At 55.8% G+C, this 24,145-nt stretch overlaps 1 protein-coding gene across 3 annotated transcripts; it reads left to right on the top strand.

Annotated features, from left to right (window-relative positions):
• Positions 1-8: 8 nt before the first annotated feature.
• Positions 9-23,943, top strand: PSRC1 (proline and serine rich coiled-coil 1). 3 transcript variants are annotated; one of them, XM_075122068.1, is made up of 7 exons: positions 9-242; positions 12,685-12,741; positions 14,751-14,808; positions 15,523-16,063; positions 17,461-17,614; positions 19,023-19,292; positions 19,991-23,943. In XM_075122068.1, the coding sequence occupies exons 2-7, from the start codon at positions 12,720-12,722 to the stop codon at positions 20,071-20,073; spliced, it is 1,128 nt and encodes a 375-aa protein (XP_074978169.1). In that variant the 5' UTR covers positions 9-242; positions 12,685-12,719; the 3' UTR covers positions 20,074-23,943. The 3 variants fall into 3 exon arrangements, with proteins under 3 accessions (XP_074978169.1, XP_074978170.1, XP_074978171.1); XM_075122069.1 differs by lacking the exon at positions 9-242 and adding an exon at positions 11,614-11,807; XM_075122070.1 differs by lacking the exons at positions 9-242; positions 12,685-12,741 and adding an exon at positions 14,457-14,611.
• Positions 23,944-24,145: the final 202 nt, after the last annotated feature.

Below are 24,145 nucleotides of genomic sequence, written 5' to 3'. Positions count from 1 at the left end.
AAACCGCTCCCTCCTCTCTTAGGGCGGGGGCGCCGAGTTCCTGACCCGCTTGGGGCCGAGTGGCCAATGAACGCTCGGGTCTGAAACAGGCTGGGGGCGGGGCCACCAATCAGCGGGCTGGGCGGTAACGTTGTTATTGTGACGTCCAGGAGGGAGAATTCGAATTTAGCCACGCCCCTTCCATGCCGCGACTCGGCTCGGCTGCGGACGGTGCGAACGGGGGAAGCGGCGCCGGGGAGCGGGTGAGCCGCGGGCGGGGCAGCGCCGCCTCCTGCGGAGCCGTAGGGATGCAGGGTGGGGCGCTGGGCTGGGGGGGCTTGGGGGCAGAGGACTGGGCTTGGGGGGCTGGGCGGTGCGGGGGGGGCGGGGCTTGGAGGGCTGGGGGGGCGGGGCTGGGCTGGGCGGGCGGGGCTTGGGGGTAGGGGACTGGGGCTGGGCTGGCGGGGTGCGGGGGGGCGGGGCTTGGGGGGCTGGGGGGGCGGGGCTTGGGGGTAGGGGACTGGGGCTGGGCTGGCGGGGTGCGGGGGGGCGGGGCTTGGGGGGCTGGGCGGTGCGGGGGGGCTGAGCTGGTGGGGCTTGGAGGGTGGGGGGGCGGGGCTTGGAGGGTTGGGGGGGCGGGGCTGGGTGGTCCTGGGGGGCTGGGATTGAGGGTGGGGATTGGGGCAGGGACTAGAGTCACTCTCACCATCCACCAGTGGTGGGCGAGACCCCCCCAGGAGGGTTGCGATGACCCACCAGGGGTCCTGGTTAAAACCCAGCCAAGGGACTTGGCCTCCCTGTCGGCCCTTTAGCTTTGCAGGGCGTTGCCCGCAGAGGAGCGGACCCGGCCCTGGCGAGAGGGGCTGTTGTTACTCAGTTAATTTGTGTTTCGGTTATTCTGTTACGTGGGGGCCATGTTGCATCGGTAGGAGGTCAGGCCCCTAGGCTCAGCAGTAGCTCGCTCCTAGCTTTGGATGCTGGAACTTGTTGGAGATGGGCAGAGTTGGCCTCTGTTCTTCCAAATGTGCGGGGAGATGTTTGACTTGCCCCTGGGTTTCAATGTCCGTGTACCCAAGCCTGGCACCTCTTGGGCATTTGATGCATGCCAGGCCCGTGCTGTCCAATGTCTTCTATTTCTGGCTCTGTTTGGGTGGAGATATCACAGTCTTGGTCATGGCTGAGCTTATACAGCTCTGGGCGGGGCGTTGGGATCCCCAGGGTGCAACCTGGGACTGGGGTCGTGCTGTGCCCCCTTAACTCTCCAGCCACAACTGTCTTTCACATTGCTTTGCTAGTGGCAAGCAGCAAACCCCTCCAGGCGCTGTGATCACTCAGCACAGCCGCATGTTGAGCCCCCACCCAGCTAGATTGCATGAATGCTCCCAGAGCGACTCGCAAATCACACAAAGAAAGGCACCAGCCAGTTCCCCTCAGCTCCTGAGCCTTACACCCCAGAGCTGTACCCTCTTGCCCTGGTCAGAAGCCTGGCCAGTGTAAGTTTGTTACCCAGTCTGCCCCTCCCTCAATGTGGAGAGGTCTTGCACTAGTCTTTGTAACCTGAGCTGAGATTTCCCAAGCACTTCAACCAAAACACCCTGTTTTTGGTAAAATAAATCTGTTTTATATTAACTACAGAAAGATGGATTGTAAGTGATTATAAGTGGGAGGCATAAAAGGTCAGAGATAGTTACCTTAAGAAAATAAAAGATAAGTGCACAATCTAAATCTTAAACCTTATTACACTAGGCAGCATTTAGATCAAGCAGTTTTCTTACCCCACTGGATGTTACAGTTCTTAATACATGGGCCTCTCCCTTAAGCCTGGACCAGTCTCGTCAGATGAAATGTTTGTCTTCTCAGTGTTCTTGTTGCTTCCAGCGTAGGTGGGGGAGGAGAAAGGCCAAGGCACGATGTCACTGTCCCTTATTTTATACCCTCAGTCCATGTGCCTGGAAAATACTAGCCCAGACATGTCCTGGTGGGCTTTGTTGAGTCACAGGGTTGAGCAGTCCGCTTGCTGTGGTCTTGTGCAACTGTTGTTGAATTGTAAATCCCTTATTTACAATTCCCCTGCTGATTAATGGTTGTTGAACATCCTCCTCTGGGCGGGGATCACCTCCTTCATATACCTCTAGCAAACTTGCAGCATATTTCCGTATCAACCGTACAGCAAAATCTCAGAACTTGATGCACCCAACGATATATGAACTTGATACATACTAACGATATATGTATTTTGACAGAACAATGGGTTTTAGCAGATCATGACCTTTCATACGATATCCTGCTTGATGTGCTTTGTATGAAATATATTAAAGTTATATGATAGGGGTGAATATGGGGGTTCCAGGGTGCTGCTTTGAGGTACAGAGTGCCATAGTTGGACCCTACTCCTTCTTTTCAGTCATCCTGTTACCAGTTGCCCTCTGTGCAGATGCTTTGGCAGCAGTGGGGCATGACCGAGAGTATTAGCAGACAATGGGGCTGCACAGTTGCTCCTGTGAGCGCACGTCATCCCTTTGCAGACAGCAGCAGCCCCTAGGCCCAGCTTAGCTGTGTCCTAGACCTGGCTTATGGTAAACACTTAGGTTGACGTAGCTACAGTGCTCAAGGGTGTGGAAAATCCATCCCCCTGAGCATCGTAGTTACAGTGACCTAACCCCCTGGTGTAGATACAGCTAGGTCGATGGAGGAATGCTTGTCAGAGGCAAGAAGTTTTGTGAGATCCTTTTGTTTCCTACTCTTTGTTTCCTATCTTTTAACCAGTTACTGATCCATGGGAGAACCTTCCCTCTTATCCCATGACTGTTCACTTTGCTTAAGAGCCTGTGATGAGGGACCGTGTCAAAGGCTTTCTGAAAGTCCAAGTATACTATAGTCTCTGGATCACCCTTGTCCACGTGCTTGTTGACACCCCAAAAGTATCCTAATAGATTGGTGAGGCATGATTTTCTTTTACAAAAGCCATGTTTATTCTTCCCCAACAAATGGTGTTCATCTATGTGTCTGTCAGTTCTGTTCTTTACTTTGGTTTCAACCAATTTTCCTGGTACTGAAGTTAGGCTTATTGGCCTGTAATTGCCAGGATCACCTTAGCTGTCTTCCAGTCATCTGATACAGAGGCAAATGTAAGCGATCAGTAGTGTACTACGGTTAATAGTTCTGTAGCTTCATATCTGAGTTGCTTCAGAACTCTTGGGTGAATACCATCCTGGTGACTTATTACTAAGGCTATGTTTTAGTCACAGGTATTTTTAGTAAAAGTCATGGATAGATCATGGGCAGTAAACAAAAATTCACAGCTTGTGACCTGTCTGTGACTTGTACTATATACACTTGACTAAATCATGGGCAGGGCGGCGCCTCAGGGACTGCCATGGGTGCTCTGGAGCGGGGTGACTCGGAGTGCTCTTTGGTGGGGGGGAGGGTGCCTTGGGGACTGCTGCAGGTGCCATGGGGCAGAGGGGTTGGTCCTGGGCTGGTGGTGGGGGTGAGGGGGAAGGTGTGTGTGTTGGGGGGGGGGGAAGCAGGGCAGCCCGAGACTGCTGCTGCTATTTGCGGGGCAGAGGGGCCCAAGACTGCCCCAGCAGCAGCCAGAGTGGCTGACTCCAGGACTGCCCAAGCCTCTCCAGTGGTCCTGGGGTCAGTCGCACTGGCCCCTGCAGAAGTCATGGAGGTCCCGGAAAATCATAGAATCCATGACCTCCAGCTCTGTGACAGCCTTACTTATTACTATTTAATATATCAATTTGTTCCAAACCTGCCTCTATTGACTCCTCAATCTGGGACAATTCCTGACATTTGTCACCTAAAAAGGATGGCTCAGGTGTGGAACCTCCCTCACATCCTCAGCCGTGACAACCGATGCAAAAAATTCATTTTGCTTCTCTGCAAAGGCCTTATTTTCCTGGCGTGCTTCTTTAGCAGCTCGAGCGTTCAGTGCCCCCGCTCATTGTGGGCCAGCTGTCTGGTTTGATGCGCTTTAAAAAAAATGGCTGTTAGTTTTTGAGTCTTTTGCTAGTTGATCTTCAAATTCTTTTTTGGCCGGCCTAAGTACAGCTTTACCCGTGGCAGAGTCTATGCTCCTCTGTTTCCCTCAGTAGGATTTGACTTCCGATTTTGAAAGGAGGCCTCTCTGTGTCGAACCACCTATTTTACTTTCCTGTTTAGCGATGGTGGCTTTTTTTTTTTTTTTGTGTGTGTGTGGTCCTCTTACTGTTTGTGTGTTTGGGGTATACATTTAGTTTGGGCCTCCATTACGGTGTTTTTAAATGGTCTCCATGCAGCTTGCAGGCATTTCACCCAACTATCTCCTCTTAGTTGTCTCTTTTCCATGCTGAAAAATCCCAGTCTTATTCATCTCTCCTCATATGGAAGCTGTTCCATGCCCCTAATCTTTTTTGTTGCCCTTTTCAGAACCTTTTCCAATTCCAGTATATCTTTTCTGAGATAGGGCAACCCCATCTGCACAGTGTTCAAGGTGTGGGTGTGCCATGGGTTTATACAGAGGCGATATGGTATTTTCTATCTTATCTGTCCCTTTCCTAAGGGTTCCCAACTTTCCGTTTGCCCAAAGAGGCAGTCGGAAAAGCTAAGTAGATGCAGACACAGATCTCCTGAGAAGGTGGCGCTTGGCTGGACAATGTATGGACTCAATCTAGGGGCTAGAGCACTGGGCTGGGACTCAGGAGACTTGGGTCTGTTCCCAGTTCAACCACTGCCCTGCTGGGTGACCCTGGGCAAGACACTTTACATCTCCGTGCCTCAGTTTTCCCATCTGTAAAGTACTGATCACCTTGGTAAAGTGTTTTGAGATCTGCTGATGAAAAGTGCTAGATAAGAGCTAGATGTTCCTGTTCTATATCATCTTCTAGCCAAGGATTTTTCTACAACCTTTAATGAAATTAGCCTCATCACACCTTATCAAATAGTTGCATATTATTATCCCTGGGGAAACTGAGGCACTGAGCAGTGACATGACCTTCCCAGGGTCAAACATGGAGTCGGCTGCAGAAATAGGAAGACTCTTTTTTTAAATTTCTTTTTAAACTCTATATTTTTAACTGGATCAGTGACATTTTTTGGCAATTAAAAATAATAATCAAGAAGCCCTATTTTTTTCCCTTATTTGAAGAATTGTGTTTGCAGATGCTAAATGGGGTGACTTCCCAACTATCCACTCCAGCCATAAATCCAGGCTTTTTATTCTGACTCTCACAAATCAGGTGCATCTTATGCTGCCTGTCCAGAGGGCATCTGCTCCTCCTGCCCATTAGCAGCCAGCCAGGAGCTGCTTGGGAGGCTGTTGGAAATGGGCTAACCCAGAGGAGCACTGGAAATCCAATGTAGTAAGATGCAGCAAATGATGGAGAAAGGATTCATGTGTGAGTGAAGCTGGCGTGTCTTGCCCGAGGGAGGAATAAATGTTTTATCCCTTTTTAGGAAGGGAATCTCTCACTTGTCAAAGACTTAAGCTGACTTGTAAAGAGAGAGATTTGTATCAAGAGGGAGAAGGGGCATGAAAGAACAGAAAGCCAGCTAAGGGAGTAACTGCTTTTCATGGTTCCTTAGGTGGAAATATTGAGCTTTGAAATGATGGGGGTAGCTGAGCGTCCTTCTGCTCAAACGCACGGACCGGAATGATTGTGTGGAGAGAGGCTGTTCCCACAGCACACGAGCTTTTGAGAGGTAGATACGCTAGTGCTGGCAGCCGGAAGGGCAATAAGTGCCCGTAAATTATAATTGCCTCAGATTTGTGTCCTAAAGCGTATTGTGCAAACGCTGCACCACGTCAGGGTAGGCTAAGCCATGATTTACCCCACCTCCTTCAAACTGCAGCTCTAACACAGTTCTGCTTTGAGATCAGAGCTTGCTAGTGGTTAGAAATCAATGGGAGATAGGTGCCTAAATACCTTGATACATTTGTGGAGCTGGGCCTAAGCCCACAAGGCAGGATCTTTATTGATTGTGGTGAATGAGACAAAGCGGATAGACTGATTGTCAGAGCCGCGGAGACAGTTGCACCGCTGGTCATTATCTGAGGCCGTCAACACCATGTGATGTCAGTGGTGGGAGATTTTCAAGGCCTGATCCTAGGAAGTGCTCAGCACCATCCCTCAGTTCCCTTGGACACTGATGGGAGTCGCTGGTGCTCTGAAGCTCTCGGCATCGTGCTCTACCTGCGAAAGCCATTCAGTTAACAGAGCTGGTGTTCAAGAGTGTGACTGCACTTCAGACCGCTGTGCCTGGTCTAGAGGAGTGAGCTCAGGTAGGGCTTGCAAAATCCCCTGTGTGGTGATGACTAGACATCTGGCCTTGGTAAGCTGAGGGTAGAGGCACCAAGGGGTCATTGATTTGTATGGGATTTAACTTTTTTTTTAAAGAAACCCCTAAGCTTCTATCCCCTCTGCTGGCAGAGAACCTTGTGACCAGGCCCCAGGGCAGCGCTGTCTGCCTGAGGCCTGATCTGCCCTGCTACGTTAGGTTGATGCAAGGCGATGTACATCTGTGCACGTGTCTCCTCTCAAATTTGTCTCCGGCCAACATAAGCAACGCAGTAACACCACCTCCTGGAATGGCTTTGAGCCAGGGTCGCCCTTCTGAGCCGTAGGGCAAGTGTAGATGCTGTGCGACCTGTCGGCCTGAACAGTCCTCCAGCAGCTGTCCCACAGTGCCCCATTCCCTGATCACAATTATGAGCTGCACCTCGCTGAGACCAGAAGGCCCCCGCCCCTCTTAGAACAACCTGCCTATTTTTGAAAGGCCTTTTCCTGGTTGCCTGGCTTGGTGAGTAACCCAGCAGCTTCTCCTGGCCCTGTGCGGTGCTCAGGCTCTGCAGTCACAGCTGTGGACCAGCCGGAGACGCAGCCGGAGACCTCTCTGAGCAGATTGCACGGGTACAACTGGAACCCACAGCAGTGCTGCGTGAAAGCCAAGGAACCACCCAGCTGTACTACAAGGCCAGGCAGCACGTGCTCATTCTGGTGTTGAGCCACACACCTGCTGCTTTTACAACCAGCCACCTGCTTGGCAGAGACCCCACCAGCATCCTGCTCACCACTACGGATACCTCGGAGGAGCCGGAGACACAGATCCCTGCCATGAACAGCGTGGTAGAGGAAGAGAGGGCAGATGTGGCCAGGGGCTCCAGCCATGCTGCGAGTCAGGATCTGTTTGAGGTTCCTCCACAGTCTAGCCAGTCCCGCAGGCTGAGCGCGGATGAGCCTCATGAAGGGGAAGGGACTTTGCATGTCTGTGTGCATGGATTTTCCCTAACAATCTTTAAATGTAAAGAGGGGGCCTAGCCCATCCCCGAATTAACAAGACAAAGCTATCTACTTTCGTTGGTTTGCTCGTAGGAGAAATACAGAAGTAGAGGTAGCACTCCCCTGTTGTTTGGGGAGAGGGGGCGGGGGGGGGGTAGGCAGAGCACTTGATGCGCATAGGGGTGTCCCTATATCCTCCAGAGAGACCTTAATGAAACTTGCATGGAGAGACTTTGTAATCCTCTCCCAAAGATTTCTAGGGCTGGCGGCCTCCCCTCTGCATTAGGACACTTTCCCATGCCAATCTGGGATGAGATCAGCTGGCACCGTGCAGTAAACAGGCTAGTGGCATGCAGGCCTGGGCAGCTTTGGGACTCCAGGAGCAGCTGTGTCACCCTTTTAGGCCTTGCTGGAGCCCTAAGCATAATTAACAGCGTGAACCAGAGTAGGCCTGGCATTGTCAGAATAGTAACCCACTGGATGTCAGCTCACCACGTAAGCACCTTCCTGTCTGGAGAGTAGCTATGTAAACACATCCCCCCCTGTAGGAGAATAAGGGGACAATGACAGGAGAATGGATAAGGATGTTTTGTTCAAACTAGCAGGTAGGAGGGTTAGGGGGGTTGCTAACTACATCTTGAGTGTAATAGGTAACTTGTTTGGATCAGTGGCTAAAAGAAGCAGTCACAGGAGGGGTATCTTTGTGCTGGTCTAGGGGACAGAATCCTGGGGTGCTGTTTGAACCACTACCATTGCCGTGGGCCGACATGCGTTGGTGTACCCGGAGCACCTATGGCGAACTAGAACTGTGCTTCGTTGGCTGTAAACCTGCCCTAGCGTTTTTGCTGCTGACCCGAGTCTGGGCCTTTCTTTATGAGTGACTTGGAGGTCTGCCGAGTCAGTGAGCTGCGTCCTCTGTGTGTGCAGCTCGCACCGGACCGCCAAGGGCCGCAGCCTCAACCCTCAGCAGCGAGTTATCAGGCAAAATCCACCCGCACTTGTGGAAACCAGCACCAGCATGCAACGCCATTGCCTGAAACTCACGCCCATGGAATCAGAGCTACAATTCCTTCCCCTCACCCTGCTGGGCAACACTCACCATGACTGGGGCTGGAGAGCAGGGCTGTGCCGAGGCTCTCCAAGTGTTTATAAGAATAAGGGATGAGAGTTACAAAACTTGTTTTTCCCTTTCCGGTGTCACTGTAAATCCAGTGTCATCCCCCGTCCCCCCTATCAGCACCTGTTGCTATTGCAGCCTTGAAGGGTGCCCCATCCACACCCACAGATCCCCTGACCCTGTCGAGCAGAAAGAGGACTGGGGGGGGACACGTTGTGCAAATCCTGCATGCTGGTGCTGCATTGTCCTGTGACTAAAGGGCCTGAAGAAGGAAAGAGGAGACAGGAGAGAGGCTCAGGACAAGGAGAGGGAGGTGCACTGGGACGTAATGGGTCTTCGCAGGCAGCAAACCCAAATGTAGCTGACCCATGTTGACCTTCAGGTCCAAAAATCCGCCTGACCACCCTTTGCAGTCCTCGGAGCACTCCACAGTAGCAGTTCCCTACATCCCCTAACGCACCCCATGGCATCCCAGGCTGCAGTCCTGCCTCTGTCATTCCATGCCATGGGACAGCAAGGAAAACCACAGCTCCACGTGCACTGACCTGTGAGAACCACAGCTGGTGTACACGTAGCCACAACAGACTACACCTGAGCACTGAAGTGGACAGAAATGTTTGCCGTCTTTCCAGTTGCAGAGTCCCCTCTTGTTACTTTGTTTAAAGTTTGTCTTGCTTTCCTGCTGTTTTTTGATGCACATTGTTTGTTGCCACTCAAATTGCTATTTTTAGAGAATAAAATTCTTTATTAGTTCACAGCGGACTGCCTCGTGGTACTCCAAGCGCGCGGTACTTGTAAATGTACTTCAAGCACTACACTGTTCCAACAGCACCCAAACCTCCAGGCCCTGAGAACGATCGAGCACAGAACACTACTGTGACTGGCCGTCCTTCAACAGTACAGCTCCACACTGAGCGCTTGCAATGGTCCTTATGTCTGACTGTTCAGAGTCAGCAGACAGACTCACAGATCGCATGCAGCCCCAGCAGGCAGCAGGTTTGTCACTGAGATCTCCTGCAGTGAGTCAACAGCACCAGCAGCCCTTCTGCTGACCCAAAGCCCTGTCGACAGTCCTCCTGCACCAGCTGAGCTGGTAGCTGAATCTTTCCCTGGTGCTGCTGAGGTGGCTAGTGTGCAGCTTCCTCTAAGCAGGGGGGTAGGCTGGGTTCCCCAGAGTTGCTATTGGCATTTCAATACCACCACTGGTAATCTGTTGGTCCGGAAAGGAAGTCCATACATTCAGCTTTCTGAACAGTCCTGTGTTCTTAAAGATGCAAGCGTCATGCATGGTCACTGACCAGCCCACAGAGCTGTCAGAAGTGTCCATGGTGATCCACCCCAGCTCGCGTGACCATAGAAAAGTAGCCCTTTCTGTTGACATACTGTTGGCCACCTATTGCCCCATCCCCTATGTCCTGAACATTGCCAAAAGTCCCTGTCCTGCATAGCAGGAGACCATTAATGGCCCTGCACAGTTGCAGGACAACAGCCCTTACTGTGTATTTTCCACATCCCAAATGATTTCTCAGTGACTCGTAGCAGTCTGGCATTGCCTGCTTCCAGATCGCCACTTGCTTTGCAGCTGTCAGTGCAGCCTTCGTTCTGGTGCCCTTGTGCTGGAGGGCTGGGCAGAGTGCCCCACAGATCCAGGAGTGCGGGGGCCCGGGGCCTCTGAAAGTCCTGCAGCCACTGCTCATTGTCCCAAGCGTGCATTACGATGAATGCTGTCCGTTAGTGCCTGCTTCTCGGGCCCAGAAGCAGTACTCCCCTGTCTGCAGCTGCTCCATGAATGTCCCCAATAGCCTTGATCTGATTTGCATTATAGCCCTTAGCAAAGTGCCCTTGGAGAAGCCCTTGTGTTGCCTGTTAATCACAGGAATGTCGTGCGCCCTGTGTGTGCAGCGTCCATGAGAACGGGGCAGAGCTGGGTGGGCTCCGTGCTTCTGTCAGAGGCTGCAGACGCCAAAGAGTGCTGCGTGGGGTTTTTACAAAGTGCCAACCTGTGCGGGGCTACGGATGGCGTATGGGGCTAGAGAATGTTGCCTGCTGGGAACCTGACCCTGGGCTCCCGCTGATCCCGGGGCTAGTCATCTCTGTCCCACAGCGCCCTGGGATGCCGCAGCGCCTGGTGCACGGTGTCTCGACGCGAGCGCTCCTGGCGAGTATACAGCACCAACGCAAGCGGCCAAGTGTGTGCACAGGCTTCGGCAGCTGTATGCTGATGAGACGTGCTTCGCTCAGTTTGTAGTGCGGCCATGTGAGCACTGGGAACCGTGACAAGGATCAAGTCAATTTCACTTCTTCCACCCATCAGCCGCAGGGCGCCAGGGAGGCTGAGATGTACCAGAGTCCTACTCAGAGGCTGGTAGAGGAGATGCAGCGTTCAGCACCCTGGAGGGAACGGGGGTGAGCTGTACCCACCCCTCGTTAGGGGACCTCCCACCATGTTTCTTAATGCCTCTGGTTTTCAGGGTTACTCCTGTGACGATAGGTGTTTGAGCTCAGGGTCGGGGGTTCTGGAGTCGGTGCCCTGCTCTGCCAGTGACTCACTGTTTAGCCTTGGAAAAATTGCTCCCCCCAAGCTGACCTGATAGGCTGAAAGGGTTAGTCAGTGTTTGTCCAGGGCTGTGAACCTGTGCAGTGAGAGGCAGGATTGCCCAGTGGTTAGGACGCTCCCCTGGGACTTGGGGCATCTGCATCCAATTCCCTGCCCTGCAACAGACTGCCTATGGGACCTGGGGCAAGTCCTTTAGCCTCCGTGGGCCTCTGTGCAATGGTGCTACCAGCCCTGCCCTGCCTCCTGGGGGCGTTGGAAGGGGCAATATGCTGTGACTGTGAACTACTCAGCGGCTGGGGGCTGGTGGGTATCGGCGAGGTAAAAGGAAGGGTTGTGGAGGCGCTAAGTGTCAGCAGAGAGAAAACATCCCAGTTTGCTCAGCTTGTGTCTGTTTGCCAAGGCCAGGAGCATTGTGGATATTTCAAATCAATGCTGTGATGCTCTGCCCGATTTACTTACGGGAAATCGGTGCTGCCAGCCTGACCTGAGTGAGCAGGAACAGCGAGCAGCATGGGGGTGGCCTGCAGATGAACGAGCACCTAAAGAACTCCGCTTCCAGTTTCGGGAGGCTTGTCGGCAGACGTGGGACTCAAACGCTTCTGGGGGGGGGGGGAGTTGCCCCTCTTATTTTTGTGGTTTTTCAAGTGATTTTCTCTCCTCTGTTGCTGTTTGAGGGCTCCCACAACTGCAGGGGAAACTGATTTACGCAGGGTAGCAACTCCATGCCCGTGAGAACTGTCCGATTGTTCATGTCTGTAAACGTCTGCAGGGTCTGCCCAGAGGAACGATGATGCACACGCAGGGCTGGCAAATGCCCAAGCTGGAAAAAACAGAGACAAATGGTTATGTTTAAGCTCCCTAGTAAGGGGTCCTCTTGCCACAGTGGCAGGTGAGGAATGTTCCTGATTGAAGTGATGGCTCATTTGAGAGTGTTCTTTTGACCACAGCATCTCCCAGGATCTTGCTGTATCTCTGTCCACTGGCTGAGAGTTTTCAGGTGGATATGTGTAACGGCTTGGAAGCTGTTACTGCTGATCCAAAATGACCAGCCTGTGGTTGCAATACAGATGCCCCTGTGGCCAGTTAAACCCCCCTTATGGGATGTCTTCTGATATACTGGGATTTCACTGAGCCCACCTGCTCCACTAGCCTGGGCTCTATCTCCCTGTTTTGCTGAATCAGGCTCTCTGGCCGCACACACACACAGGTAGGGAGCACTAGCTGTAGAATCACACAGAAGCTGCAAACAGCTCTCTGTGAGATAAGTGCTGGGCAATTTCCCAGCTGAACCAAGTGCAGCTTCCCTCTGGAAAGTACACCCAAGATAATATTGTCTTGCGCTGTATAGAAAGATCTGCACAGCGCAAGCTCATAAAAATTCACCGTTTCCCTCAATGTGAAGAGAGATGTGCACAGCTTCTTGCCCCCCCCCCCAGTTATAAATTGCACAAACTTTTGTCTTTTGGGGGGGGGGGGAATTTAGCATCTCTGAACGACAAAAGTTTTGTCACACAATTGCCTGTGTACACACCCATTGTAATTGTTACATAGTCAATATTCCTAACTGCAGATACAGAAATGATCCGGGCACACAAATTGGATAATTGCATTCAGGAAATCATAACCTTTCCAATGAGACCTTACAAGACCCATCTTGCATATTCACATCATAACCATATTTCTATGAAGAATTTGGGGTGTAAGACCTTGCTGTTTGCATAGGGTGGGGTAGATCTAATGCACCCTTTCGCGTGTTTCTCTTTCAGATAGTCCCTGGTCCAGCTCAGTGCTCCCTAGAAAGATGGAGATGGCAGAAGAAGAAGGTAGGGGCTGGAACGTGACTGACAAAGTGGGTTTGGCGTGGTTTTAGGTTCGTTGCTGTGCAGAGAAACTCCGGTAACTTATTCCTGCTGCGGTTCGCCAGGCGACTGCACCATTGGAGGGAGCTTTTAGCATGTTGGTAAATCTGGAGGTGACTCGTTTGCTTCATTTGGTTTTGATCCCCCCGCTAGCCCCCTAACACGACTCTCTCCAGCTGCAAGCGTGTCTGCAATCTCATCATGGCTGTCCTTGTACCCAGAAAGGGGCAGGCCCGGCCCGGTAACCTGACTGAGGGGCGGTTTGGGGCTGCCTGAGAGACTCGGGACAAACATGAGTGGCACCAAACTGAGAGAACAGGCTACTGGGAAATCAGATTGATGGGCATCTTTGATTTAAAACCTCCAGGTATGTGAGGGTCCCCTGACAGCGACCAACTCTGGGATCACTGTGCAGCACTACTGCACGCTACCAGCCAAGGTGTCATGATTCTGGACTTGATCCTGGTCTCTCCTCAGTGGAATGCTATTGCCTTTGATACCATCGCTCCTGGTTTACACTGGTGCAAGTGGGAGCAGAATCAGGGTCCTGCGGAAAGCGGGGTTCAGTTCCCAGCTCTGCACAGACAAGTCACCGAGGGCTGGTGGTGTAATTGTAGGGGGTCCTGACCCAAAAAGGAGTTGTGTGGGGGAGAGGGCGGGGGAGTCACAAGGTAATTGTAGGGTGGGTTGCAGTTCTGCTACCCTCGCTTCTGCAGCGTCTTCAGAGCTGGACAGCCAGAGGGCGGCAGCTGCCCCCTCCCTGTCCTCTACCTTGACTCCAAGATCTTTCTTGAGCGCTGACATCATTTTGAACGTAGACCTGGGATTCTGGTTTCCGATCTGCATTGCTTTGTATTTAACAACACTGGATTTCATTGGCCATTTTGTTTTCCAGCCATCCAGTTTAGTGAGAGCCTAAGTTCCCCCTAAGCCGTGCGGCCATGCAGCAGCCTATGAAGCGTTGCTCAGGCTGCGGCAGGGAGAGGTGTCCCTCCCCTGACGCCAACCCAGCTCTGGGCCTGCTGCAGCTGGGGCAGAGGCACCCAAACCCAGCCAGGTGTCCCAACCCCGGCCTGGATCTGTGCGGCTGGGTGAGAGGCGCCTATCCCGCGGCCCCAGCCCAGGTGCAGCTGCTGGGAGAGAGAGCGGGGAGGGCCTCTCTTCCTGCCGTAGCCCCGGGTCAGCCTGCACCCCAAACCCCTCATCTCCAGCCCCACCCTGGAGCCCGCACCCCCGCCGCAGCCCTCGCCCCCCTGCATCCCAACCCTCTGCCTGAGCCCCTCATCCCCAGCCCTGAGCCCCCTCCCACACTTCGAACCCCTTGGCCCCACCCCCGCCACATGGATTTGGTTATGCGCACCAATATGGAGGTGATGTGTCCCATGTCACCGCCATAGTGGTGCACATAACAAAATTCATTCCCCACACGGACATAAATTAGAGGGAACACTGGGGAGAACCCTTTGTAACTCTTCGCTGTCAGCTTTAAACTAGCAATTTTGTATCATCTGCAAATTTTGCCACCTCATTGTTTATGCCTTTTTCCAGATCATTTATGAATATGTTGAATAGGACTGGTCCCAGAGCAGACCCCTGGGGGACACCACTATTCACCTCTCTCCATTCTGAAAACTGACCATGTATTCCTATCCTTTGTTTCCTATCTTTTAACCAGTTACCCATCCATGAGAGGACCTTCTCTCTTATCCCATGACAGCTGACTTTGCTTAAGAGCCTTTGGTGAGGGACCTTGTCAAAGGCTTTCTGAAAATACAAGTACCCCGGAACCCCTTGTCCATGTTTGTTGACCTCCTCAAAGAATTCTAGTAGATTGGTGAGGCATGATTTCCCTTTACTGAAACCACGTTGACTCTTCCCCCAACATATTGTGTTCATCTTGTGTCTGATAATTCAGCTCTTTACTATAGTTTCAACCAATTACCAATGAATAATGGATCAATATTTCTTTCCAGATATAAAATTTATCACCGATGAGAAGTTTGACTTTGGTCTGTCTTCTCCTTCAGACAGGTAAGATTGAAGGGCCAGAACCTCAGCTGGTGTCGGGCAACCTGGCAGTGAAGCCAACAGCTGAATTACACCAGCTGAGGGTCTGGCCCAATATCCATTTCCCTTAAAGGTTTCTGTCGTTGTGTGCATTGAAGGGCCCTCCCAGGTTTCTGATCACGCCGATGGTGTGGCGTGAAAGCCTTCTGGGAGGGCAGAGCTCTGTGACGCATTAGTCCATGTCCCTCCTGCCTCACTCCGCGCTGGCAGGTGTTGGGCCTTGTGGCTCTGGGAACCTGCGACGGGAGGAGCGAGAAAACCAGGCTTGTGGTGCTTCAGCCTTAACTTGCCAAAAAAGCTAGGTCCAGCCCCGCAGATCATTCAGCCACAAGCATCCCTCTGGGCCGGCTGCTCCCGGGCGCGGAGCCTGTTAACGCAGAAGCAGGCCTCCAGTCTTCGGGGGGCCAGTCGTGGCCAACAGTTGCTGGATGAGGCCCTTGAGTGGTAGATCTGGTTGGCCTCTGCAGAGCCGTAAACGTGCCAGGTCAGATACATACGAAGGGCAGGGCAAATCCCTCCCCAAGGCGGGTCAGCCAGGTTCTGACTGACTCAGTTAGTAACCAAGGTGCAGCTGGAAAGACAAAATACTTCCCTGCCTCTGGCTGTAGCATGAGCCATGTGGAGCTGGGCACTCTCTGCTCCATCCAGGCTCTGGTAACCGTGGCTTTGCCCCCACAGCCGGGAGGAGGAGGTCCAGCATGTCGAGAGGGGCGTGGCACAAGGGCTCGACCTGAACATGCAGCAGAGGGAGGACACGGGCCGGAGCAGAGAGTGCCTGGCCCGCTGGAGCCCACTGAGTGCTGAGAAGCTGGAGGAGATCGTGAAGGAGGCCAACTGGCTGGCCGTGCAGCTGGAGAGGTGCAGCCTGCGGGAGAAGGAGAATGCCAGGGCCGGGCTGCTGGGAGACACAGCGCTGGGCCCAGCGGGGGAGCCCCTTGTGTCCATGCGGCTCCCGCACAAGGAGCGGGCGAGCCCCCGGAGCCCCCGGCGCGAGACCTTTGTGGTGAAGAACAGCCCCGTCAGGGCGCTGCTGCCCACCGTGGAGCCAGGGACGCTCCTCCCCCCGGGGAAAAGCCCCTCGCCATGTGCCAGAGCAGCACCGACTCCCCCCCGCCTCCGACACAAGCTGGGCAGCTGCTCCGCTGGCAGCGAACGGCTCCGTAAGAAATCCACCCCCAGCAAGGGCCCCGCTCTGTCTCCCACAAAGAGAACCGAGAAGGTAGATGGGCCCCTGAGAGGGGGAGGTGCTGGGGGGCCTGCGCGGGGCTCTATCTTCCATGGCCAGCTCTGGCGGGGGTTAGTCTGGAACCCAGCCTCCTGCCCCCCCTCCCCCTTTCCTGCCAGAAGGGGGAAGGAGCATTCTCCCCTATCCACCACGAACCACCTGATCTGCTGCTCCGTGTCTGGGTCCGGTGCTGCTCTGGTGCTGCACAGCGCTCCTGCCAGGACCCAATGCTTGTAAATTTCTCTGCTGTCCAGGTTCCCAGTAGCAGCCATGAAACTGACCGGAGGGGTCTACTTTCAGAGGGCAGGTGCCTGCAAAGAGCTTTGAGCAGCAGCGCCCCGTCTGTCTGCAGACTCAGGCAGGCAACGCTGCACCCAGGTCATGTGAGGGAGGTTTGGCCTTCCAAGCATAAGATCAAGAAACTCTGGTTCAACAAATGAAAATTTGAATTCTGCCTAAACAATTGGCTTTGGCCCAGCCCTTCCCGGAGGGAGAGCTCCCGTTTGCCCGTGGCAAGTCACAACTTTCGCGCTGTGCAAACTGCTGTCAGCTTTCCCTCCTGTAAAGTGGAACCAGCCCCCCAGCATGAAACGTTCACTTCTCGGTGTCCTCAGGTTGGGGTGCCCCCTGCTGGCCCTGGGGCTGAACTGGGGCATCCCATGCAGGAGCTGGGCTCGTGGCAGAGCCTCTGGGGGACCTGTTTGAATGGTGCAGGCAGCAGGTGCTAACGCGCAGGGACCCGTGTGGGGCATCGGGTGTGGGCTCTCCTGAGGCCCTGGGCTCACATCGCTGCTGGGCTGTCGGGATTCCCAAAAGCTGAGTGGGGCTGGGCCAGGTCAGCACAGGGGTGCGGGACCTCTCAGGAGCACCGAGGGGCTGCAGGAAGGTGGATTCTGGCATCTGAGTCAGTGTGAGGCTAGAGGGCGCTGTGCTGCGGGGGGGGCTCAGTAGGGGGCGCTCTCTCCTATGCCCCTAAGGGACGCAGCTCAGTGGGAGGCTATCTCCCCTTGCAGTCAGTGCTGACCCCAATGCCCCAGCCTGGTGCCAGGGGCCCTGTGCTGCTACACGGGGCTGTCGTTCAGATGGGATCTAACCTGCAGCCTGGCGCCAGGAGCGGGACCTCCAGCACCCCGCACAGATGGCAGCGGGGGACGCTTGTTGTTGTGTGCTGCCTCCTGACCTCCCACAGAGCTACAGCTGGAGACCATACTCTCCCTCCCCCGTCTGCTGCGGAGCCTTGTCCTGCACCCCCCCGGGGGCCGCCCGACCCCCAGGTTATTGCTCTGTCAGTGTGAAGACTCAGGCTCCGGTCAGGGAGAGGCAGGTGTGCTGATCTCCGCTGTACAGTGCGGCCCAGGCTTCACCTCCCTTTATCCCTCTTGCCGCACTAGCTGAGCCTCCAGGACCGGCCGCCCAGCTGTGCATCACCTGCCCGGGGAAGGAGAGAACCAATGGGCCCCAGGCCATCTCCCTCCCAGCCCCGCCCTGCCCAAGAGCCCTCGACACCCTGCAGGAGAGCGGAGCCCCTCCAGGAAGCAAGTGCAGGTAACCGGGCTTGCGAGCAGACTGCTGAGCATGGGGGTCGGGGGCTGATCCTGCTCGCTTCACCTCATCTGTGGGGGGATCCAGGGGTCTGCATCCCCTGTGTGCCACCGAGCCCTGCACCGTACAGCCCGTAGTGGGCACTGGGGGCAGCGTGGCCCCACGCAGAGGAGCAGGGGCTGCTCCTCCCAGGTTCAGCTGTAGCCCATCGGCTTTGCTGCCCGTCTCCTTGTGGGGGAGGATTCGGGATCCCAGTGTGTAGACGTCCCAGGCAGGATGTGTCCCCGAATGGCCCCCATGCTGGATCTGTGCCGTGTGTTTGCAGGTCCCTGTTGCTGCCCCTGCCAGAGCCGGCCTTAGGGTGTCTCGGCCCTTCCTGCACGCAGGGTCCCCGGGAATCCACTCCCACCCTTGGGCGGCCCTTCTCCTCCAGCAGGGAGGCAGCGCCCTCTAGTGCCCTGCTCTGGGAGGGGCCTCCCTCCAGTGCGGAGAAGAAAACGAAATGGGTTTTTATGCCTGGAAAATAATTGTCATGCCAAGCGGGGCGGGCTGGCTGGCACCGGGCTGCCCTCCACCATGGGCCAGCTCCAGAGGAGCGCTGCTGAGCCATCAGAGCCAGGAACAAGCCTGCACTTCCCAGGAACCAGCCATCAAATCAGGTCCCTCCAGCAGCCCAAAGAGTCAGCCCCGGATGTCGCCCCGTTCTCGAGTCAGCCACAGCACTTTGTGCTGGCAGTTGTTGGCAACCACGTTTCGTGGCTCGGAGACAGCCAGGGCCAGATGTGAGGATCTGTCGGGTGCTGGGCCTTGAAGTGCTGTGGCTCGTGGCTGCAGAGGTGGGAAGGGGGTGCAGAATCGGACCCCAATCACTGTCACCTGCAGCCGCTGGTGAGATTGGCTGCTGCCTGGAGTGGGAGCTGAGGGAGGGAGGGCAAGGGAAGATGGGGATTGCAGCAGTGGAATCAGTACAAACATGTTCAGACCCGTAAAGTCCCCCTGGCTCCTCCGGCAGCGATCTGCACGCAGCGATGTCTGGCCCAGGAGCGGGATCGGAGGGTGTGGGGGGAGTCCAGGGCCAGGCTCGGGCTTTAAAAGCCAGTCAGCATCCACGACTGCAAGCAGGGGCAGTAACAGTGGGGCCCCAGGTGATGGGGGCTATTGACAGAGCCCTGAGGGACGGCGAGCGGGGTGGGGAGGGGTAATCTCCCTGGGCGAGATTGAGCAGGGGGGAGGGGTAGCAGCAGGGCCCTCCAGTGACTGGGGGTTGAGGGGGTGGCAGAGCCCCTGAGGGACTGCGAGTGGAGGTGGGAGTAAGAGCCCCCCCCACCCAAGGAAAGGGGAGCGGGGGGCTCTCTTGGGACCTGCCTGAATACAGCCCCATCAGCTCCTGCTTTCCTTTCTGACCCGTCAGGTCAAGCTAAGGCCTTCAGGGGCGATGCTCCCCAGCTCCCAGCCAGCGCCAGGCCTGCCCCCGGTGCACCCGCCCACCAGACCCAGGCCAGGAGTATGGCTGCCCCTGTGCCCACGAGTCGCCGCCTGGTGCCCAGCAGCATCCCCAAGCTGGCCAGCCGCGTCATCGTCCTGAGCAGGGCTGCCGTGCCCGGGAGGCCCAGCCAGCCGCAGCCCGCAGGCCGTGGCTCAGCTGGCAGGAGAGTGCTGCCGAGCGCAGCCGGACGGAGAGGTGAGAGCTCCGGCGGGTGCAAGAATAGCACGTTGCTCGCCCCGGGGTGGGGGCTGGGACAGACCCACGGGGAGCTCCCATGTCCTGCTTGCACTGGGCCTGAGCGGGGCAAGACTCTGCATTAGCAGGGGGCAAGGCAGCCCTTCCCTGGGCAATTAGTACCTCCCCCATAGACGCCACTGAGCAGTGCCTGCCGCCGAGCCAGCCCGGCTATGCCTGTCCTAGCCCAACGCCCCCCCCCCGAGCAGGGCCGTATCCCCTAGTCCTGCTCTGACTGTTGGGAGCTGGAGCCCCTTGCAGAGTATGAACGGGGGGGGGTGGCCTGCCCTGACCCCTGGGGTCCTGCCCCAGGCTGGAGCTTTCTGGGCACACACAGCTCTAGCTGGGCTGCCCCTCCCCCCAGGACAATGGAAGCGTCTGTGTCTCTGCATTGTTACAATGGTCTAAGCGGGCGGCTCGTGCCCTGATGCCCATAGGATGCTGTTCGGTGGCACCTGGAGCTGGATCTCCATCTCCAAGCAGTGACGCTGCCTGCCCGTTACTGCCAGGTTTGCCAGAACCTATTCTCTCACCTAGCCCAGGCCATCTGGTGCTGGATGAGAGATCTCGGCAGCCTCCTGTATCCTTGTGCCCTTGAGGCTCAGATGCTCCAGCTGGGCTGGGCTGCGCTTCCTGCTGACTTTTCCCTTTGCCCGCAGGCCCCGGCCTTCAGCGAACGGCCCCTCCAGGAAGCAGGCTGCAGCCACCCCGGGAGGTGACCTTGCCCAGGTCTCCGAGGTAAAGCTCTCCCACTGTGTGGTGTGTGAGCCATATGGGAGCAGAGCTGCAGATCAGAGCAACCCCTGCGAGCTGTTTGCCCCAGGGCTGGCGCCGTCTGCAGGTTTCCTACGTAACTGCACGGACACTTCAGGAGCAAGGCTGCCCCTGTCGGTGAGAGCAGCATCCTTGGTTACCAGCCACCTCCTGTGGCAGGAGCTGTCCGTCTTGCCCTGTGTGCTCTGCAGCCCATCAGTGGCCGTCTTGTACATTAACCCCACAGCCACTTGTCCTCCCCGCAGGCCTGGGGCTGTTCCCTGCACTAAGGGCCCAGCACCCCAGTTGGGCCAGGTTTGCAGCAGGGCTCCGCATGGTGGGTGCTGAGCTCTCTAGAAAACCTGGATCCATATCGTCCCAGCACATGGGCTTTGGTCTTTAATCCTTCTCCACCCGGCCATCTGCACCCATTGATGGATGTCTGACACCCCCAAGCCCACGCGGCCTGCCTCACGCGGCGGCCTGCCTCACGCGGCTTCCTGCCGTGACGCTGGGCTGTGATAAAACGGTTTGAGACCAGACTCGGCCAAGACCCCGATCCTCCTCATGCTGGCAGAACTGGACTGACCCTTCACCTGCCCGCAGGGCATCCGTTAGCAGCACATGTCAGCTTGGAGGACACGGGAGAACTCATGGCCGCCACCTGCTAGGCGGGCAGCCTGAACTCCCCGGTTTTGAGCCTCTGCTCGGGGCGGGGGGTGGTCATGGTTAGTTTTACTTTGTTTTTTAGTTCGAGGAGGGGGAAATGCTGAGCTTGCGTGGTGCATGTGGACTGAGCAGGTTGCTGGACCGTACCGGCTGCGCCTGATCTCACGTGGCAGCTGCATCCCTACGTGTTCAGGGGTTGTAGACAGTGGGCCAGGAAATGGGGCTTCCCTGGAAAATCAAACTCCAAAATAGTTTGATTCTGAAATGCTGCCACGGTGCCTAGTGGGAGTTTTAGTTTGGGTGCCTTGTGTCCCCATTGTCCTCTAAAGGTTGGGCTCCCTGGTCAGACTACATTTCCCATGGTGCACCATGGAAAGGGGAGGCAGTGCCTTATGGGAATTGTAGTTTGGGTGCCTCACACTCCTAATCTGTGTGCCAGGCTCCCTGATTGGATTCTGTCCAGGGGCGGTGAGTTGTATGGGCCTGTGGTGCCCAGGCTCGAGCAATATTCAGGGCCTGGGGGCCAGGCTCCACCAACGTTTGGGGCTGGGTCTCACCCCTGGTCCCACTTGCCACCCCCGCGCATCTCCCCTGGGTCCCAGAGCATCCCTGCCTCTCCCCTGTAGCTCCATGCTGACTCGGATCTTCTAGCTCCCCGCACCAGCTGCCACCTAGTGCCCCCCTCACTAGTGGCAGGGCAGGCTGCCCTTACCCTGCCCTTCCACCTCAGACCCTTCCCTTTTCTGGCAGGGCCCGCCCCCGCCCGCAGTCACCGCTCCTGCCCCACACTGGGCAAGGGGCAGCCCCATCCCTCACCCCCCAGTGAGGCTACAGTGAGGGACAGCAGCCGGGGAGAAGGCACACATGTGATGGCAGCCTCCCTGGCACCCACCACAGGGGAGGCGAGAGGGGGCTTCCTGGACCTGAGGGGGCCCTAGGAGCACGTGCAGTGACAGTGGTGTAGGGTGAGGGGAGAAGAGGGGCCCCTCCCCCAGAGCTCACTGCTGCCGGTGGGGAGAGGGCTGGGGGGAGTCCTCCTCTCTGGCCCCAGCCCCAGGGCAGCCTGCCCGCACCCCAAACCCATCATCTCTAGCTCCACCCCACAGCCCTCACCCCTGCACCCCTCCCTCCGCACCCCCTCCCATCCGCAAACTCCCTCCCAGAGCCTGCACCCCTTACCCCCTCCTACACCCCCAGTCCAGAGCCTGCACCCAGCACCCAAACTCCCTCCCAGAGCCTTAGGCAGGTGGGGGGTGGAGTTGGGGGGGGGTTCTGGGTACCACCACCATTTCTACAAACCTGCTACCCCTGATTACGTCTCCGTTACGTGCTCTGGCCCTTCATTTGCCATCATGTATGGCCTCCTCTCACCAAGAGGGGAGACCATGGTGGGAAATGTCTCAAAAAGCTAGATTACAATTGGAAAAGGTTCAGAAAAGGGCAACTAAAATGATTAGGGGCATGGAACAGCTGTGTGAGGAGAGATGAATAAGACTGGGACTGTACAGCTTGGAAAAGAGACGGCTAAGGGGGGATACAGTAGAGGGCTATAAAATCATGACTGGGGTGGAGAAAGTGACTAGGGAAGTGTTATTTACTCCTTGTCATAACACAAGAACCAGGGGTTACCCAGTGAAATGAATAGGCAGCAGGTTTAAAACAAACACAAGGAAGTATTTCTTCACACAACGCACAGTCAACCTGTGGAACTCCTTGCCAGACGATGTTGTGAAGGCCAAGACTATAAGGGGGTACGAAATAAGTTCCTGGAGGATCGGTCCATCAATGGCTATTAGCCAGGCTGGGCAGGGATGGTGTCCCTAGCCTCTGTTTGCCAGAAGCTGGGAATGGGCGACAGGATGGATCACGTGATGGTTCCCTGTTCTGTTCATTCCCTTCGGGGTGCCTGGCGCTGGCCACTGTGGGCAGACGGGACAGGGGCCTGGATGGACCCTTGGTCTGACCCCGTCTGGCCGCTCTCATGGTCTTAGCCCTGCCAGGGAGCCCAGGCAATAGAGGAGACCAGGTGCATGAGGCCCCGCGACTGCATTTCAGAATCAGAATATTTAGTTTTGGGGTGAGTTTTTCAACAAAAACTGGAAAATTTATTTGGAAATTAGACACTTCACCCCAAATTCCTGTAGCTGAAAACTCGAGTGTCTGACAACATTGTTTTTGGCGGACAGAGGAGCGGGCTCTGGGCAGCTGGCCCTGGCGGGCAGCTTAGGCCCACAAATGAGCTGGGTTTCCAGGGCTGCCTTTGCTCCCGCTGTGGGCTCCTTCCTCTGAGCACGTCTCCAGGATTGCAGTGGGGCTGGATCATCCTTCCCGCCCCAAGGGCCTTGTTCCCTTTACGTTACATTGCACGGGCATAAAGGTCCCAGCGTGGGGATGAAAATCCAGCGGGCGGCAGAATCTGGCCCCAGGTCATTGTTATTTTTACCAACCCAGCAAAACATCCGCGTGTGTGTGTGTGTGTGTGTGAAACAAATCTGTGAAAGCTGGGCCAGATCCTCAGCTGGTGTAAACTGGTGTCTCTCCATCAGCTGCAGTAGCTACCTCCATTCCCTCTATTGTAACATTAACCCTTCCCCCTCCAGCACTCCCACCACGTGCCATGAAGCTGACCCGCAACCCGTCAGCCTACCTTCAGCCTGAGCAAAGAACCCCACTGGGATCACGTGCTTTGGGCTCCTTCCCCCGTCCCCAGAGGGCAGCACAGCTGGGAATGTCCCTTTGCTCTGCTCTGGATTCTTGGGGGGGGGACTAGGATCTTGTGTTAGACAAGACCCTCTTGGGCGGCGCAGCAGCACCCCCCAGGCTCTGTAAGTGGGGCCTGAGCCTCGGAGAGGCCCCAGGAGGTAGTATCTGAGCTGAAAGCAGCTGTTCTTGGGAGCCAGCTGGAGCCACCTGGGGCCCGATCTTCAGAGGGGCTGCAGGTTCCCAGCGGTTCAGATAATCTCCCCTTTCCCCTCCCCCATGCTTCAGGTGGGTCTGCAAAAGCTGGCCTTGGTGTGGCACTGAAATGCTGTGAACTGAGCCCTGTGGGGCAGCTGGACCCAGCTCCCTGGCATTAGTGTTGTTAAGAGGAGCTGTTTTTGTACTCTGTTTGTGGGCATTGAAACACGAACCCTTGCCGGAGGGGTCGGCTCTGTACCCGACTCTCTCTCATACACTATTTTTAAACAAACGGGGCGGCTGCTGGTCTCTTTCCTACAAGGCAGCGGCAGGGCGAGAACACACAAGCTGAGCAGGGCCCTGGCAAGCAGAGTCCAGCCCCATGGAGAGGCCCTTCCTGGCCAGCCAGGTGTGGGAGCTGGGCTCTGGCTCCCTTTCCTTGCAGCGTAACCGCCCTCTGCAGGCCTGGGAGAGTCGGGCCCAGGGCATTACTG

This window comes from Caretta caretta, chromosome 21, assembly GCF_965140235.1.
Source record: "Caretta caretta isolate rCarCar2 chromosome 21, rCarCar1.hap1, whole genome shotgun sequence".
NCBI lineage: Eukaryota > Metazoa > Chordata > Testudines > Cheloniidae > Caretta > Caretta caretta.
The sequence above is the reverse complement of the archived record's forward strand: the minus strand, read 5'-3'. Positions and strand labels throughout refer to the sequence as shown.

Coding starts and splice junctions, on each gene's coding strand:
- PSRC1 (XM_075122068.1), top strand. CDS start 12,720: ATGGAGATGGCAGAAGAAGAAG. Junction 17,615..19,022: donor CCTCCAGGAAGCAAGTGCAG/GTAACCGGGCTT, acceptor CTGACCCGTCAG/GTCAAGCTAAGGCCTTCAGG. Junction 19,293..19,990: donor GAGCGCAGCCGGACGGAGAG/GTGAGAGCTCCG, acceptor CTTTGCCCGCAG/GCCCCGGCCTTCAGCGAACG.